The following is a 21,032-nucleotide window of genomic DNA, read 5'->3' on the forward strand; positions in this document are numbered from 1 at the left end:
TATTTCAGGTTTCAATATTGATTTTCATAGAGCATAAACGATACGATATATCGAAAAGCAGTTCTCGGTCGTTTTCTTCTTACACATATATTAACTATTTTGCAGTTCACTATACATTACAACAGGGCAAATCCTCTTTGATCTCTATGTAAACGTTTGTCAGTTGATGCGACATACAGTTCAAAACTATTTTTATAAGATGAACACTTCTCGCACTTAAAACTTTCTGAAACTTTGTCACTTGAAACTAGACAGATTTTCTGAAACTTTCGTAAGTCGTTAGCTCCAACATGCCTCTACAGGTAACTATTCGCGGAGATATTTACGTAGAATAAATGAAATCTTTACGATCTATGAAGAGAGAGAAAACAGACTTTGTTATTATCTGCTGTCAGTATGTATTCGATCGGTTTATCTTCGGGGACAACTTAAAAGTTCGCGCACTTGACCTAGCGGGGGGAAAAGAATGAAAGAAATCTACGTGGTTAGCTTCCTATCTGCTGTTCTGCGTTGTTGCAACATGTAGGGCCATATGTTAAACAGCTTTTAAATGGAAGAAAATTAATATTTTAATTAGCGCGCTGTAATATTACCCTAACAAGAAAAAGTAAAACTGAACATGCAATATTAATACGAAGAAACAGTTGGACGAATTTTGAAATTTATAAAATAAATAGTTTTCATAATATTTTGGAAAGAAATATGCCATGTTATTATATCTATATAGGGAAATCCCAACGCATTCCGAGTGTTGGACACAGACTTAAATACGCGTTCACATTTCATCTTGCAGCTACAATATATAAGTTAAAATAGAGAGTCCAGAGCTGGAGCTTTCACTGTCATGATTGGTTCCAAACACGTTTCAGTCCTCTGCGATACCAGGAAGTAGAGGGTAGCTTATTGCCCTTCCAGAGTTGTACATGATGGTAAATCCGAAATAAGTGCTGTGGGGCTGCTGCACTGCTAGGTGGCAAAGCTGCCAACTGAATTTCACTTGTGATGGGATATTTCGCAATAACTTTCATGAATGCTCGATAACGCAGCTGATCTAAAGTAGGCACTGACCTTTCAGCACCGTACAAAGTAAGAAGAAGCAATACACCAGGAGCAGTGACGGATTCAGGGATCGCATTCTCATCGTTGAAAATGCCGACCTGTTTTTGTAGGTCTTTGCGTTTCTTCAGCAAATGGTATGCCTTTTACTTTCCTTGGCGGTAAGGAACTGATGATGTATCGCATCTGTGACAGCATATAAAAATGTTAAATGTGTCTTCATGTTCCAAGATTTTCTTGTAATTTTCTTGAACTGTAGACTTTCGAAGGGACTTTTCCCCTACTAGGTTCAATGAATGTAACATCTATAAAGGTAACCAAGAAAGTTCTGTAGCTTCTTCACCCACCACCTTCGAACATTGATATATGTACGTACCTAGAAGATCAAAAATAGTTCCCATGAGCATCTACGACCTTCTGCCATCGTTCTGGAAGGCCATGGATTCCATCGCGGTAGAACTTGGTGGGCCGTGAAGCGAAGAAGGTATCAAGTGTATTTTGCACCTCTATTAGGGATTTGAACTAAGCTTAGTTGTACAAGGAATAGAACAAGTGATAATCGAACGGTGCAATGTCGGGAAGTATACCGGATGCAATAGTGTTTCCCAAACAAGGCGTAGAATAGTGCCCCGGGTCATCATAGCCACGTGGGGTTTAGCGTTGCCCTGTAACAGGAGGACCCTTTTGCGATTCAGAAGTGCTGGCTCCAGAGTTTTGAGTTTTTCTTGAACATGGCTTAACTGCTGACAGTACATAGCTGAATTGATACTCTGAGGAGCAGTAGGAGTTCCCGACGCACGATGCCGCGAGTACTCCACCAAAAACACAGGATGGCCTTCTTTTGGTGCAGTGCTGGTTTCGACTGTTTTGGAACAGGTTCATGGGATGCTATAACCAATGGTGACGGCTCCGTAGAGCCTCGTACAGGACCCACTTCCCATCACATGGCAACACCCTGTCCAGAAGTGGCTCCCTCCTTAGACGAGACAGCAAAAACACACAGGTGTTTGCTCGCGTTGCCTTCTGGCCCGGAGTCAAATCATGTGGGACCCATCGACTCAACTTGTAGTGTATCCCAAGTTGATGGCGGAGCTGCCGAATGGTTTCTCCATTCACACTGAATTGTAGTCCCAGTTCCTCAAATGTTTGGCCACTGTTCGCCTCAGCTGCTGCCTGAAGATCTTCATTTTATACATGTGTTGGTCTTTCGGAACGTGGTGCATCTTCGAATGTTTCGTCACCATCCTTAAACTTGATGCACTGTCGACGTAGTCATGACACCCTCACCAAAGGCTTGGCATATCTTCCGCCCCGCTGCAGCGGCGTTTGACCCCAGTTTTAACTCGTACAGCGTACACGCCCTTATGACGCTCTGTGGAGGTCCGATGTTCACTCTGTCCTTACGCAAGTTCAAGGTGTAACAGAACTTCCACAACCAGGTAATATGTTGGATATACCCACACCAACAACTGATCTTCACCTTATCTTCATTCGTATTCTACTCATGGTGTGAGGGCCAATTGAACACACGACTCCACAAAAAGCGACATAACCTTCTTGGTTATGTTTTTATTTCCTCACTTGCTAATGAGGCCAAAAGTACAAGAAGGTCAATATCTTCTCCAATAATTGATACTAAATGTGGCTGTTTGAGAGAGAGAGTTCTATTATTGTACACACAATCTGGGTATCTGCATCTCCAGAGGCTTGAAGAACACTGGTTCCAGCAGCCTGAGATGCTTAGAAAGTATTTCAATAAATCTAAATTTGTTCTTCGGATTCGCAAGGAACTTCTCTTGAGATGTGACAACTGACGTTGAAGAAGTAAACATAACGACTGGGGAATGAAGCTTGATAGAACACCTTATTTGCTTTATTCGTAGTCAAGGAGTAGTACTTAACGAAGTTTTATTTGTTATTCCGATTCTATCACTATGATTTCAATGAAACTTGGATGTTATATTACGTGTATTATGGTATATTTAATATAAGTTTAATTGCTACTCTGAGAGGACGAGGTTGTCAACTGATTAAGAAAAAGTAATCGGAAGAAAGGAAAGTTTGGGGATTTATAACAAATATCTCCGTTACTTCCCCCATGTATGTAGTAGACTGGTAAGTGTCTGGAAGCGTAGTCCTTTGTTATTTGAATGAACTAAAAGTAATATCAATAGTGCAAATTCAACGTAAGTTTTAGCTATTACCGTGAGAACCAGTTACTATCTTCAAAAACCACACTTTGGCGGCCATTTTCCAATATGACGGCCAAACCCGTCACCGGAATTTTAAGGACTTTTAGTATGTTATATACACTCCCAAAAATATGTGCAAAATTTCAGCTTGTTATGATTTTTTTCTGGGGTTTGCTTTTTTTTTTTTTTTTTGTCTGACTGGACTAATAGGCCTACAACGGGACAAACAGGAAACTTGTTCTACTACAAAAGTAGTTGTAAAGTATTTGCGCCATACGTTAATTATTTTTGGTAACCTTGCGCAAGAAACACAGATTTGCTAATAGACGCTATAGAATATAGTCTATATTAAGAAATTGAATAAACACTAACCTTGTATCCCGAAAGAATACTCGACCTTCTGGGTCTTCCTAAGTAACTTCTGTTTTGCTTCTATTACTTTTTTTTTATTTTTTTTTTAAGATTGAGCTTCGTGGTTAAGCGATTAGCGTACGCGCCCTTGGCGTGGAAGAGCTGGGTTTGATTCCCGGCGGGAGCTCATGTGGTTCGGATTACACGGTAATCAGTAGGTCCACGTCTCATATAGCCTTTCAGTTGAACGGGACGTAAAAATCAACTCAACTCCTTTTTTCAAATTTTGGAGACGTGGTGGCTCAGTGCTAAAGCGCTTACCTCTTGTGCGTGGGGTCTCTGGTTCGATCCGCGCGAAGTAAGTTTGTAGTGGACAACATCGTTTCCTTCCACATTTTCATCCCACCAATTCTTCCATCATTCACTTGTCTTAATATCCGTCTCCCTTAGCCTAAAGATTAAGTGTAAGGTACGTTAAACTGAAAGATGTAGCTTAATTTTCTTAATTTTTCATCCATCCAAAATTAAGAATCAAAATGAAACGATATTTGTACTTTTTTGAACTATTTGTAGAACCTTACACTTCTTCACTTTTGATCACTTAGATTCGAAATGGTATAAATAAGTTTTCTTTCTGAATACAAGTCTAGCTCTTATTTAATGTAAACATAAATTATACTTAATCCAAAGTTAAATGTACTATCTCGTCTAGGGATGGCCAATTCCGGAATTTTTACTTTCCGGAATCCGGAAAGTAAAATCGGAAAATTCCGGAATTCGGAAAAAGTCCGGATTTCGGAAAAATTCCGGATTTCGGAAAAATTCCGGAATTCGGAAAAATTCCGGAATTCAGAAAAATTCCGGATTTCGGAAAAATTCCGGATTTCGGAAAAATTCCGGAATTCGGAAAAATTCCGGAATTCGAAAAAAATCCGGATTTCGGAAAAAATCCGGAATTCGGAAAAATTCCGGATTTCGGAAAAATTATTTTTTGTTTTTGTAATCCTAAGAATTTTGTTCAAATGCAAACGAACAAATTTTCTTTTTGTAATCCTAAGAATGTATGATGCAAGTTAAGCTGAAACTTACATCCTAAAGTATACACTACTCAATCTTCCCATGGTTAATGAGATGTAGTCCAAAAGTACGATGTACTCCTAATATTTAATTTTTGTTTTACTGTGATATTGTCCAGAGGTAATACATATATCACACTGAGATAAACAACTTGACATAATGAAGATGTTATCATACGTAGTTTTCCAGAAAATCGTGAGAAACGAATTTTTATGAAGTTAAAATATGCGTCGCTTGTTGCCAATGTGATGCAATTGATAACTTTTATGCTGGAATAGTCTTATTATTTTTATTATTATTATTATTATTATTATTATTATTATTATTATTATTATTATTATTATTATTATTATTATTATTAATCGTTTATGTACTGTAAAAGAAAAATATGAACCGTTAAGTAGTAGATTTTATCTGTTGTTTTTTGATATCTTCTAACAGTAATAACAAACTGCTTGTAAATACGCAATGATTATCAAGGACAATGGCATATTAATGTAAGGACTACTTTGCAGACTAGCAATAAACAATAAACAATAACAGATAAACAATAGTTGCTAAAAAAAAAAAATAATAAGTAACTAACTTGGGCATGTCAGAATGTTCGCGAGAATATAAGGACGCATTGAGACTCTAGCAAAGATACTCAAAGGGCCGTACGATGGAGGTATTAACGCTAATGTTAATGGCACTAATGAGCACTTACTTGCTCTAACGGTTAACCTCATTTTTGAGATGATTCTTAGAAGCGGGCGTGTTGGCATGCAGTTAGAAGACATAAAACTTATCCATTATTTAAAAAGCACACGTTATCTGTGGAGTACTAACGATTTGTCGCTATCGAACACTAACATCACTATCGAACACTAACATAGCACTAGCGACGTTTAAAGTCGAAATTGGAGTCTGACAGAAGTGGCTTGTCAACTTCACGGACATTATATTTTCCTTGAATGCGAGAATTTTGCGCCCGGGAAATTTGCGCCCTACCAAAAAAATAGTAAAAAATCGCTCGCAATATATTTGTACTGGGATGATTGCGCCCTACCGCAAAAAGAGGGGAAAATGCGCCGGCTATATATTTGCACTGGGATGTTAGCGCCCTACAATTTAACTTATTTTTGTATTGTGTAAAGTAACTTCCACTCACACTTGAACTAAGCTTGCCTCTCATCGTCTCAGTGAGTTACTCCATCCATTATAATATTCCGAACAAATGAAAAAAATACAATTTTAGTTCACTAAAGGGCAATCCATACAAATACAATTTTTCATTATACTACAAAATTTACAATAAAAGTATAAATGACTGATATATAATTATTTATTAATATAATCAAAGAGTATAATTTAATTTACAAAAGGCTGTTTGGCTCTACCCAGATATCTCTGTTCACAATCCTTGCGAGTTGTTTGGCTTTTTAGGACACAAAATATAGAAAAGAAAATGTAAAGTGAATGTAAAATCAGTTCAGTAATATTATCAAGAAAACTATGTACAGTGTGTTTACTTGCTTGAATTACACTTCAAACACACAATTGCGTTCAGTCGTTCTTTCAGAAAAAATGTTCCGGGGGGCACACTTAGTATTCCGGAGGGGGTCACTGCTGGTACTATTCTATTTATTATTATATTATAGACGTATTATTTTGGTCTCCTCCGAGGGGGCACTCTGAGAGCTCTGGGGAGGCCAGTGTTTCCCCAAATTCATCTCTGGAAGAAGCAGTGATTGCGTTGATCCGTTGTGTTCTTTTGGCTTATATTGAAGTTTATTCTCCCCTTATATAGCCACAATGAAAATAAATCACAAATGGCATGGTTGTGGGGGGAGGATTGTTTATGCTATAATGTCAGCCCCTCCGAGCAAATGCGTAAGCTCCAATAGGTTCTTTTATTTCGCAGGGCTCAAACTTCCCGGTGGAGGTACATCGCAGGCGCAATTTTCCCTGTTCTTGAGGTAGGGCGCAAATTTCCCAGACGCAAAATTCTCGACACCGTTCGAATAACCTCGGAAGACTATATATTTTTCAATACTTTTTTATATTTTTTTTACTCGAGATTTCTTCATAGCTTCTTATTAAAATACTTACTAATATATCCTTATTTTATTGTCCTAACCAATCAATATGGGTATGTTGTCAGTAAAATATTTAGATTGATCGAGCCTCTGGTGTGTAACCACAGTATTTCATATCATCCCTCCATTAGAAATCTTGGCTAAACGAAACAATATATGTTGCCAATAAAATAGTTTAGAATGATTGAGCCCCTGGAAATAACCACAGTATTTCGTGACAGACCCCCCCTTCCTATTACCATATTCTAGCTACGTGCCTGACTCAGCTAATTCTCTACATTCTTTACCAAGCACACATTTTCTAAAGCGGAAAATGATCTCTAAATACCAAAGCTTATTATTTTCAGCAGATGCACAAATTGGGTAACATTCTATCTACATGAATGTTATATATGTCGATTACTGGAAACCGCTTCTCGCTATCTATTACCATATTTACTATATAATGATTAACGTTAAAACCGGAAATGGTTGATTTGTACCGCTTCCGGTTTGAATATTACATTCATCAGGGAACTCGATTCTTAACTATTGACTCTGTACATCGTGGCCAAAATTGATGGTAATCCATCAGATAGTTCTTGAGACTGTTTGTTTCACTGACGGACAGAATGAATATATGGCTATAGAGTTTTGATAAACTAAATTCGTTAATGAGTGATGATGGAACAAATACAAGCAAGGGAACCAAGGGAATATATTACATTGTATACTTCGTAAAGTCAAAAATTGTAAATTTGTATTTACTGTACATACAGTGAGCGCAGAAAGTGTTCGTACACCTATGTTATTGAAACTTGAATGCCTGCGAAAAAGAAACAGAAAATTTAAGAAGTGTAATAACACACAATATGAATAATGAAAACTAAGCTTTATGAATATATCAATAAAGAACCACAAAGACAAGTTTAATGGTCAGAAAGTAAATAAATTCCGTAGAAAGTGTATAGAGTAGACGCAAAAAGAGATCGTACACCTGACGTACGAATACGAAACAAAGATACCACAACTGGGATTCACTAGTATTCACCGGAGTATACACCTCTGTATAGCATGACGAATAACAGAATGAGTTTGGTTGTGAATAGGAGTGAAAAAACTGCACGGTGGGCTGTCGAAATGGGAAGCAACCGAACAGAAACAAATGAGGAGACAAGAAAAGTAATTATTAAATTGCATAAGAAAGGTAAGTCTTTGAGAAAGATAGCAAACCTTGCAGACAGGCCTCGTTCAACAGTACAAACAATAATTGCGATGTATAATGTTTATATCACTGTGCGAAAAAAAAACAAAAAAAAAAAAAACAAAAAAAAAACTGGAAGACCAAGAGTGTTGAGTGAACAAGATAAACGTTACATTATTAGGGAAAGAAAAAAGGTTCCGAAAAGTAGTGCTGTGCAATTGGCAATGGATCTGGAAACACGCGGTGTTAAAGTATCAGCCAGTACAGTGCGGAATATTTGCAGGGTATCATGGTCGGATAGCCAGGAAAATGTTATGGGTGAACAAGACAAATCGTATAAAGATACTAAAGTTTGAAAAATAGTATAAAGATAAGGGATCAGGCTTCTTTCTGGAATAGGGTCATATTTTCGGACGAAAGTAAATTTAATCTTATCGAATCCAATGGGAGGCGTATGGTATGGCGCAAGGTGAATACATAGATGAATCCTCAAAATCTCGTCCCTAAAGTAAGACACGGAGGAGGGTCCGTGCTCGCCTGGGGTTGTATGAGTGCCTCAGGAGTGGGTCGTCTCCACTTTATCGATGGAGTGATGATCCACAAAGTGTATATTAACATATTAAAGGAAAATCTCCGTACTAGTGCGCAGAAAACAATTTATTGTTCAGCAAGGTAACAACTCCAAACATACAGCGGAAAATACTCGATTGTGGCTACTCTATAATACCTTGAAACAGCTTCGCACACCTCCCCAATCCCCAGACATGAACCCCATATAACATCTATGGTCTGTTCTGGAGACAAGAATCAGAACTCACAGCTTCTCTACCAAAGAAGGCCTAAGAAAAGCTATTCAAGAAGAATGGGACATAATCAGTCCCGAAGCTACAGAACTACGAACTACTACAGGTGAAATCAAAGCCGCGAAGACTACAGACAATCATTAACGCACAGGGTAATCCCACAAAATATTAAATAACGTAATATACTTTATAAGCATTAATTCAATCATAAGTGTACGGTGACTTTTTGCGTTTACAAAAAAGGAATTCTCTCTTTTCTTCTGAACAAAACAGTGATTGTCTTTGTTTGGCCTTTCTCTTATATATAGAAATAAAATGTATAAATGTGTAGTCTTAATTCTGGTTATATATATATTTTCCACCTCCCGTTCTCATGCTAGCTGTTTCCAATATAAAGTATGCATGGTGTACGAACACTTTCTGCGTTCACTGTAGGTATGTTGACAATAAGCGAATGTTATTAGAATATTTGTTGAGATTTATTTTCCTTCACTGCCTTTCGCCTGGTTAAAAAGTAGTTTGCAATGCTTTGGAGCAGCTGCAGGTGGAAACGCGATAATGTTTGAGACATACCGGCGACTTTTTTGTGTGTGAAAATAAGACCTTCCTCATAAAGCAGTAAATAACTGCAGAAGCAATTGTCTACGTAAGTGATAAAGACATATCCAACTACAAGAAACTAATACAGTATATATATTCATTATTGTGTTTCTCTTTTAACAGCTACTAGCTAGGGATGGCCAATTCCAGAATTTTTACTTTCCGGAATCCGGAAAGTAAAATCGGAAAAATTCCGATTTTTTTCTAAATTCCGGATTTTTTCCGAATGTCGGAATTTATCTGAATTCCGGAATTTTTCCGAATTCCGGATTTTTTCCGAATTCCGGATTTTTTCTGAATTCCGGAATTTTTCCGAATTCCGGAATTTTTCCGAATTCCGGAATTTTTCCGAATTCCGGATTTTTTCCGAAATCCGTATTTTTTCCGAAATCCGGAATTTTTCCGAATTCCGGAATTTTTCCGAATTCCGGATTTTTTCCGAAATCCGGAATTTTTCCGAATTCCGGAAAGTAAATTTTCCGATTCCGGAAAGTAAATTTTCCGATTCCGGAAAGTAAATTTTCCGATTCCGGAAAACAAAATTTCCGAAATCCGGATTCCGGAAAATTTTGGCCATCCCTAATCTCGTCTCTTCCAGTTTCATTTTTTAAAACTTCTATTTCGAATAGCTTATGTTCAGTTTTATATTTGCAGCGAAGGCATCAAAATAATCAGCTAAAAGGTTTTGCAGTCGATAAACAGAACGTTTAGGATATTTTTATTTAAATTATTTTCCCCATTTTTTTTTATTTACTTTGTATGAGTGCTTAAACTAGAGGTATTAAACAAACAAAATTAATATTATGATTTCTACGTTGTTTGGCACTATTATATTATGTACGATTGACATCTTGTATAATGTGGAAGAGCAATTGACTTTAATCATCTCCCATTTATGTTATTCTTAACGCATTTAATTCTTTTCGTTTTCTTAGAAAATGATGACCTTTAACGAATTTCTGGAGGAGCAGATTATGTTATGTACAATAAGTAAGGAGAATGCAAAGAAGAGGAATGCACTGGGAAAGAAAAATGAAGAATTATCGTCTTTTCGTCCGAGTGTCGAAACAGAGGAGCAAGATGATGAAGATGGAGTTGATGCCGTTAATTCTCACCCAGCGGTAAGTCTTGAATTAATATAATAGTTCGTTGCATCATATATATGTAGAAAAGTATATAATATGATGTGCGAGTCAATGTTGACCAATAAATTGTCAGACGGTTGTCATGGAACCTCCTTTTCATCCTAAAATCAAAACTTACGTTCCGAATGCGTTTATTTATTTATTTATAAGAATAGGAGGAAAATTGTTGAAGAAATTGATTTTGTTCCGTACATATATACTTACAGGGTCGGATCCAGGATTTTCAGAGGGGGTGTGGTGCACCATAACTACCAAAATAATCACTCTCATTGAAACTCTTCAAAGTGACATCTAACAACACTCTTTAACAACTGACAACGCTGATACATAGAAGGGGGGAGGGATATTTTAAAGAGGGTCGCAAGTTATGTGCAGGAAAAGTTGTTCTTCTCTCTCTCTGGCTTCTGTTTTCTTCCCTACTAGACAAATGTTGCCTTGCTTGGTGAATATTTTTGCTTTAACCTTCAGGAAATCGGTTTCAACTATTGCTTTGCAACACTCTGCTTCCTTTTAAGCCCCAAACGGAAACATGACGGCAGAAACTTTAGTAAAGTATTGCTATTTTCATTGCTAGCTTCTCATTTTAGATAGTGTAGCTATATTTACAACGAAGGCGGGTGCGCATGTACCGGTGCACCCCTTCTAAATCCGGCCCTGTACACTTATTACCTATTTACTTACTTAATCGTATTTCCTTTTTCACATGTTTATACTTTACCACCGCTCAGAGAATTGATCTGAAATCAACATTGGCTGGTTGTAATTATTTAAGTATATCAATTGATTCATATTTATGATAATTTGTATAAACATAAGTTACCCCTTTATTTACCGCTTCTAATATGTGCTATTAACTGTATGTTTCAGTGTTTTCCTGACATTACTGTAGTATCAAAATACCGTGCACACGAATAGTGTAAGATAAAATTTTAAGAAGCAAGATGAGTTCCATGTGAGTTGCCCGGATCTGCTGAGGAAAGTGTCGGGGAACACTGAAAGAATACAGTTAATAATACATTATACGTATATTGAACAAGTACAGCTCACAGATGACGAAAATAACCCTAAAACAGGGGAAGCGGGAAAACGTTAAGGACACGGTCAAGTCCATTTTCGGTTTTTGAGGTGTGGTCTATACTTAGATGTTGTCTAGTACTCCGGGTAGTTATCTGTGTGCTATTCCGTGGTGTCATTTGAAACCCCCGTGCGAAAAGTGGGAGAGCCCATACCTACGTCACACTATTTCCGCTAGGGTTCTTCTCGTCATCTGTGAGCTGTACGTTTACAAATTAGTTGGTGAATTTGGATAAAACGTTAACATACTCATTTTATTTACGTACTTGTATATTAATTTATAATAATAATAATAATAATAATAATAATAATAATAATAATAAAATCAAATAAAATATATTTACCTTAATGAGTCGTCTTTATCCAATCTTATGGTAACTATTGAATGTTAACTGATGACTTTCAGGATTCGATTCCTGGATGTTCCTATTTAGTACGGGCCCATATATGACTCCCCTTGGTTCGATCCCAGTGAAGGTCACTTGTTTTATCTCTTTTCCTAGGTTTGGATCCTATTAATTTTTATTAAGGAGTTAATAGTTCCCAAACGCTAGGTTAGTCTCAGCGTAGGTTCGGAAATACCAACAAGGCTGACTATATAACCACTGGACTATATGGTTCGGTACACAGAGTTCAGGTCAGAACATTTGGGTAATTTACGCGAAAGGCAAATTCTAATTGTTCCGCTAGTGTTGACACGGCTCAATAATATAAATATTGTTGTGCCATATAAACACTAATTTAGTTATGCTGAAAGAGAAACACGAATTAAATATTTTTATACCTTAAAATAAAGATTTGAACTATTGTGATATATATGATAATAATGCTTTGAAAGGATACGTGAAATTTGAATTTTGTAACTAATTATTGACACTTAAAATTCACTGCACTATTATTACATTTTAATCACAAATTAGAATACACAATGGCACTTGGATTTCGCTAATTTAAACATAATAAAACACTCTTAAGCTTTGTCCAATGCTTTGCATTATAATCACGGGCGTCGCGGGTAATCGGGTGGCATTTACTATTTTATCGGTCACGTTTGTTGTTTCACTTTCACTAGTCACTCATTATTTTTGGATGGAGGAGATTTCTTTGTGGTTCCCTTGATGAGTATTGGTCTTCAGAATTTTCTTTGGCTTCTCACTTGAAGTTAGGCTGAATATCTTCTTCTTAAGATGGATTTGTAATTAACTTTTGAAGGTGGTTCTGAGGGCTTCTGGCTTCAGCACTGTTTTACATTTTGCTCATTGTAAAATAATACATTTTTCTATGTTTATATATATATATATATATATATATATATATATATATATATATATATATATATATATATATATATATATATATACTGTATTTCGGGACTTCGATGTACGAATGTGCTCAGCCATTCTTCTATAAATAACGAGAGGAATATTTATACGAGAACAGCCGATCACATTCGTGCATCGAAGTTCCGTAATTCACAGCAGTTGTACTAGTAGTACGATTAGTACTAGTGTGAAATACTAACTTTTTACTTATATTTCTTTCTAAATATAATCATCGCTCGCAATACACACTGATATATAAAGAAACATTTCAATACTATACAAATTGCCCCCTTTCCCCCTTAGGAGGAGAACTTTCAGAAACACTGAAACACGTATTTTCCCTTTTTTTATTTTAAAGTTTATATACCGGATTACACAACTTCAACCTTAGCGAATCGTCGCATTGGGCATTTCCTCAATAAAGAAAGGGAAATTTGGTTATTATAAAAATGACCTTTACTTTCAGGTACGAAATTTTCGAAAAAGCTGAAACACATATTATATATACCGAATATTACATCTCCAACTCAAGCTAATTTTAACATTCGGCACTTTCTGGTTAAACAAAGAGTTTTGAGTATTTAGAAAATGTTTTCGTTTCCGTCTTAGAAGATAACTACATTTTGAAAATGCCGAAATACGTGTTCCCTTATCTTTAGTAAAAAGTTTACATGCCGAGTTTCGTCTCAAACTCTTGACATACACTATTCTTGGGAAGAATTTTAAACTCCCTTTATCCCGCCTTAACGTACGTATTTTCCAAAATCCTTATCCGTTGCTTTTGTGACAAAGGAGGGATCCTGTCCAAATTTCACGTTTCTACCTAAGTAGTACGGTTTGGAGGATGAGCACTTCTACCCTTTGGTATGTAATAAATTGTAATCACTATCTTTCATTTTCCTTCTAGTTCAAATATCAAACAAACGCTTAAAGTTGTGTCTAATTATTTTAAATAAGAATTTCAAGTCTCGAATTTCATGTCTCTAACCTTAAGAGATTCCGAGATATTAATTTTTTATTATAGTAATTGTAATCCTCATCTCTTTTTCTCTTTCCTTCTTTGTCAAACATGAAAAAACGCTAAAATACGATTTTATTATTTTAAATGAGAAGTTCAAATGCCAAATTTCATCTCTAACTTTTAAAGTTTCGGAGTTATAGACTCGTATTATAATAGTTGTAATTTTCATCCTGTTTTTTTTTTTTTTTTCGCCCTCTTTTTTCTTCCCTTCTAGGTCAAATATGAAAAAAGTGCTGAAATGCGTATTTAATCATAAATCTGCACATTCAACAGGTACCAAAGCAACTATTTGGAACAATTTCTTTTCGGGTGCCATACGTCTTACTTCCTTAAAAACAGATTTACGAACAGAGATTGAACAATTGATGAAACTGGGTAGTCTGAACGGGTACCCACCTTCATTATTAAATAATTGATATAATTGGCTTAAAAGGAATGTATTATTTATTTATTATACAAAAGAGATGCTACAGAATATAGACCAGTGCTGGAAGATTTTGAAAAGATATCTACATTTGTTTTCAATACATTATACCACTATGATCAAAACATATTTTTACTAGCACAAGTCCTTTAAAAAAAATAAGAGGAAAAGAAAGAAAAAAACAAAGAGTAACAGAAATACCATACTATACGTAAATTGGAAATCCAAATTTCCTACAATTTATTTTGATAATATCCTAATTTCTCACACTTAATATACGTCATTAATAGGGAAATCGGTCTTCCAGATTTCTCACACTTAATATTTCTAAATTATAAAGTGAACTGGTCCTCCAAGTTCCCTATGACTGACAGGTATAACATGTGGATAGTAGAAGATGGAAAATGTTGTCCCAACAAGCAATAGCTCACTTTAAGGGACTAAATATTTCTTTTTGCTATTTTTTATATAGTAATGTGCCAGTATCCCCTGTCTTCATTTATCATTTTTATGGCTACTAGATTATTCAGCAACTTTATTCCAAAAGTGTTTTTTTTTTTTATTTCTTTTTTTAAATAAAGGTATTGCTTTTATATCCTTTATATCTTTAGGCAGACTATTATAATTTTGTGTAATGTTATGCTTAACGCTATTTATACCATACTTTGTTGTATTAACATTATCAATATCAATAGCATTCTTTTTTCTAGTATTATAATTATGTACCTCTTTCCTCTTTATTAAAAGTAGATTACTATGTATTATTTGAAAGTACATTATGGACATACATACAGGATTGTATTTTAATTAATAAATCGAATGGCAGTATATTTGATTCCATAAATGAACTCTTACTTGGATAGTCCATAGGTCGACCATACATTGCTCTAATGGCTTTCTTTTGTAATATTATGAGTGGTTGTATTTTTCATTTATTTGCATGTCCCCAAATAATACACAAATGTATCAAATGACTTTGTATATATGCATTGTATATCATTCTTTTTAAGTTCGTTGTTAGGGTTTTTCTAAAGCGGTACATAATACCTACAATAGGAGTTATTTTCTTTTCTAAATTTTTAATATGTAATTCCCAAGTTAGATGTTGATCTATTATTATTCTAAATATGTAGTGTATTCGACTCTTTTCACCTCCAAATTCTTAATACCAATTTTGTTAGACAGAATTATCTCTGACAACGGCTTGTGAAAAATTATATAATGAGACTTGTAAATTTAATGACAACGAGTTTATGCATAACCAATGATATAATGTAGATAAGTCTTCTTTAATGTATGTTATCAGTTCCTCTATAGTATCAGCTTTATAGAATGTAGCACCATCATCAGCAAATAAAGTTATTCTACCTCTTATTTTAAGCAGATGAACATCATTTACATAAATTGAAAACAGTAACGGTCCCAATATGGAACCTTGTGGAACACTCTATTTGAGCCTCATTACTTTCTTTTCCATTTACTAAGACATATTGTAACCTATTAGATAAGTAACTTTTAAACCATGAAAGAGATATACCTCTGAATCCTAAATTTTCTAGCTTTTGAAGCAATATGTTATGTTTGAGTGTATCAAATGCTTTCTTTAAATCAATAAACAATCCTGCTGCAAGTTTATTGTTATCCAAACAATCTTGAATTTCTACTACTATATCAGTTACAGCATTTAAGGTACTTGATTTTTTCCTAAAACCATATTGATATTTATAAAAATAATTTATAGACTCTAGATAAGTTACCATTCTATTATATATACACTTCTCAATTAATTTGGAAATGCAGCTTAATACTGATATTGGCCTATAATTATTCGAATTTAACTTATCTCCACCTTTATAAATTGGAATGACTTTGGCAGTTTTACATTGCATTGGAAATTCGCCTAGAGTAAAGGAAAGATTTACTAATTCAGATAAAGTATGGCTTATGGTGTCCTTGCAATTTATTAAAAATTCATTATGTAATCCATCTTTTGTCTGATTTCTGTTTTTCTTTAGCGAACTAATAATTCTAATAATTTCCATGTGGGTAACTGGCGTAAAAAAGAATGAGCGGTTGTATGGTATACCCATATTCAAAGCTGTATTTTCCATTAAGGGTATCTTTGATGCTAGTGTTTTACTAACATTTGCAAAATGATCATTCAACACATTTGATATACGTTCATTATCAACTAAGGTATTTCCTATTTTTAATTGTATACAATCTATATCATTATTTATCTTATTAGTTAATATTTCTTTAACAACACCCCAAAATTCCCTACTGTCAAACAAAGATTCCTGTATTTTTTTTGTGATAATACTAGCTCTTCAGTTGCCGTCTCGACTTTGTTACCATATTTGTAAGTTTTCTGCTCATTACGTATATCTATATTATCTGGGAATTTTTTAATTAAAGAGTAATATTTATCTCTCATTTTTACTAAACTTAACAATTCCTCGTTTATCCAAGGAGACTTAGGTTTATATCCTTTCCTACAGACCTTATGCGTATTTTTGTATTTAGATATTTCAATCCCTTCTAATATATACTTTATCAATTTACCGTATTGTTCATCAATACAATTAATAGTTAATGAAAGTTTTGTATTCCTAAAATAATTATTTAGTTTATTATAATTTATTTTATGTAAACATGAATGTTCCATATTGTTTACATAATATTGTACTCGTTGAAATATGATGTTACATATTAATATATTATGGTCACTTATATCAGTTAATATATTATTAACAGAAACCACTTAACTTAAATCGTTTACTAATACATGATCTATCAGGGTTCTACTGTTATCAGTCAGTCTGGTCGGATATTTAATATTTGCCTGAAAGAGGCCATAATTTCCACAAAACTGTACATGTTTCAAAGTTTCAGTTGAATCTGTGTTTAATGTGTCAATATTAAAGTCCCCTACCATTAGAATGGATGAATTTTTACAACTAGTTAACACAATCTCCATGTCAACTAACAGTTCATTAACCATATTCTTATTTGGATTGTATATACTAAAAGCATTAAATTTTTCGACATAAATTTTATCTGTATTCTTAGTAAACTTTACGCTGTATCTATAATATATAATTGTCTACAAATTAATTCATTACTGATATAAATAAGTATTCCTCCACCACGATTATAGTCCCTATACACATAGAACTTATTATAGTTATTAATATTATAGTATTCAATTTCACCAGAATGCAACCATGTCTCAACAATAATTATAACTTTTACAATATGTATTCTATGTAACAGTAGTTCTAGTTCATTAATTTTATTTCATATACTTCTAGCATTTAAATATAAAATTGAAAAAGTCTCCCTATTGTTTGAATCAATACAGTTTCTAGCATACTGTTCTATATTGTGAAAACTATATTCATACAGATTGATACGTAAATCTATGTGTTCATCCATATTTAGCTTACGATTCCCAGTGTCTGTCTTCCCGATTTTTGTTTTGTTTCTCTTGTTTTCTAAGATAATCTTAATTTGTAGTTTAAATATCAGTTCTAAGTAACACTTTTCCATAGTCAATTCGGGATACTTCTCTTTCATACAACATTTTGTATGTTAGGCATTCCTTTTCGTTGGAAGCCATACACTTTTTCTTTCTTTTTTGGTAAGGTATATAAACTTTGGGTTTACCTTTTTCCGAACAATGTTTTTGTTCATGATTTTTTTATCCACAAATTTTACAAGTTGGTTTGTCACCCTTGCAGAACCTTTGGGTATGTCCTAAATCAAGACAACGAAGGCATCTAGGAATTGAAACGAAATTTTTGATTGTTAAGGCTTCGTATAGATGATATACCCTATTTGTATGAAGTAGTTCCTTATAGATTTCATTGGGTGCTTCAATTACCAAATGGCACCTGGTGTCATTCTTTAGTCCTGTTCTGAATTTCGGCTTTACTTCTTTCTTTGCCAATTCCACATCGTTATCTTCCAAGTTTTGCTCAATAATTGTAGACACAATATCTGCGTCTTTTATTTCTGCCGGTACGTTGTATATAATGGCCAATGGTCTTGTCTTCCTTTTTTTCTTCAATTTTGAATTCTTCCATCACCTTTTTATTTTTTGATATTTTTTCTATATCTTCTTTAGTTTCTGTTTCAACTATCAGTGATCCACCCACCGGCTTGACAGAAACAACTTTAGCTCTTTCCTTAATTGGATTAAAAGACTTCACAAGGTTGGTTTGAAGATCTTTGATGGACTCATTCTCCTTCCCTTTTAGAAATATGACTGGTTTTTGTTTGGCCATTGCCTCTTTAATTGCTCTTGCTCTTACCGTCTCTTGTTTTTCTACTATCTCTGCGAAAGTTTTTGTTTCGGGATCAGCAGTCGTGCATGAAACAGTATTTTGATTTCTTATTTTTTCCTCAGCAATGACTAGTTCCGATAAACCTGAAACCAACATAAAGGATAAAAAATAGATTGGATTACTTATTTTTTCCAGATTGACAACTGCTAAAATAGAATCTACATACAATACGGTTTTCGTACAGCTATAAAACCACCTTGAAGTTTAGAAAAGAACATCAGCCAATTTAAGAGTTATTACACGAACCCCAATGAGAAATCGGGTATTTATGAAATAAAATACAGTTGCCAAGAGAGTTATATAGGCAAAACGAAAAGAAATTTAAAAGTCCGAGTAAAGAAACGCATTAAAGATTCGAAAGAGGATAATCTGGTGTCAGGTTTATCGAAACATCTAAAAGAAACGCAACACAGGGTAGAAGATTCAAAAATTTTATTTGGAGCTATAAATGAAGTAGAGAGATAGGTTTTTGAAAATTTATTTATTCATTAAAAAAAAAACTTAGATAAGGGATGGCTGAGTGACGAATGAGAGGCAGTTATTACAAAATTTTCACAGCATTGGCATGACAATCAAAATAACATGAGTTGGCAACCTTCCAACAAAAGGCGCACAGATTGACCCCGCCATATTTTAGTTTGCTTCAATATCATCTGCAGATCCCTAACGCACTTGACAACGTGTTTTTTGTGCAACACAGCTTTCCCCTTCGTAAGTCCGTTCCTTTTTATTCCTTTATTCCTTGATGTTTCTGTTCTTTTCTTCCTGTTTTTAACCTCAAAATAAAAACCAGAGTCCAGAGGATAGTCAAAAGCTTGGAATCCTAAAGATTCAGGAATTACAGAAACCTATAAGTAGAACGTATTTAATTAATTTTAAATGAGAAATCAACTCCTGAATTTCATTCTTTAACTTTCAGAGATTCCGAGATATGGACATTTTAATGTAATAATTGCCACCCATATTCCCTCTCCCCTCTTGTCGAATTATCAGAAATCTTTCCTTAGTACTACCTTACGTCACAAACCCTTTCTTCTGTCCAAATTTGAAGTTTCTAGCTTCAGCAGTTGGGCCTGGGGTTTGATCGGTAGGTCATTCAGGACTTGTTTTATATATAGAGGTTAAATATTTACTCCCTTAATCAACTTTTCCCCTCCAGAAATTTATATTTTATACCACCCTCAGAGAATTGATCTGAAATCAACATTAGTGGCTGGTTGTAATTAGTTGCTGCAGCACTTGAATTGACTCATCTTTAAGATAATTTGTAAACGTACTCTTTCATTTACTGCGTCTAATATTTAATGTATTATTAACTGTACTATTCCGGCGTTCCTTGAAAGTTACCATATTATCAACTTTTGTGATGTTGCCATTGTTTATCGTGCACATAAAATAGTGCAATATAAAATTCTAAGAAGAGATGAGTTCCATGTGAGTTGTCCAGATCTGCTGAAGCAGGTGTTAGGGAACACCGAAACATCACAGTTAACAATACATTAAATATTAGTTGTAATAAGTAAAAGAGTATGTTTACAAATTTGTTGGTTATTTTGGAGTTTGACGTTCCTTTTCAGCAATATAGCCATATGAGATGTGCTACTACAACTTAATGTGAAATCCGAATCACAAAGTACCGCCAGAAATCGAATCAGAGCTTCTCCAGGTAAAGATACGTATGCTAATCGCAGCCACAAGGGAGTCAAATTAACATCGGTGTTGGCGATGCTGAATCTGTATCATGTTGATGAAGTATTACATCCTAAGTATCTATAGATGTATGGATGAGTGAATGAGCAATACAAGTGTATCAAAAAGGACTTTACCACTTTGAAAACTCATATTGATTTATTTATTTAGCTTACAGACGTGGTTTTTGTGTCATCTTGTAGCAAAATACATCAAGTTTTTACCTTATACCTAAAGAGGTTCAATGTGGCTTTCATTGGTGATGCTGTACACATCCCTCCAAAATATCCACCCATTCCACACAAAATTCCTTACGAGCAATTCTATCAGCTTCTTTTATTTCTTGCACCATTTGTAATTTGTATGGTTTGAGATGCATCCATTTTCTCAACTGTCATGTGCGGACGGCCAGCTGTCAAGAAGCACGCCCGGTTGATTTTGTAGGACTGTTCACTTGCTCTACAACGTCTCAGACGTATAGGGACGACTTGAAGGTTTGTTTTGTCTTACCAAACATTCAGTTTCAATAAAACACTTATGCCACTGAAATATATGAGAACTACTGGGAGGATCTTTACCATACTTTATACGAAAAGTACGTTGCACAGTTGTCGCAGACTTGGATTCTTCAAACCAAAACACACAGGACGCTCGGGACCAGTAAAGAC

General features: G+C 34.7%; 1 protein-coding gene across 1 annotated transcript in view; it reads left to right on the forward strand.

Annotated features, from left to right (window-relative positions):
• Positions 1–290: 290 nt before the first annotated feature.
• The window catches only part of LOC145680199 (uncharacterized), a 37,826-nt gene continuing 17,084 nt past the window's right edge, over positions 291–21,032 (forward strand). The window contains exons 1-2 of the mRNA XM_081750474.1: positions 291–302; positions 10,276–10,461. Of these exons, the coding sequence (XP_081606600.1) occupies positions 291–302; positions 10,276–10,461 (198 nt within the window). The remainder of the gene's footprint in view (positions 303–10,275; positions 10,462–21,032) is intronic.

This window comes from Thermobia domestica, chromosome 1, assembly GCF_964235325.1.
Source record: "Thermobia domestica chromosome 1, izTheDome1.hap1.1, whole genome shotgun sequence".
Taxonomy (NCBI): domain Eukaryota; kingdom Metazoa; phylum Arthropoda; class Insecta; order Zygentoma; family Lepismatidae; genus Thermobia; species Thermobia domestica.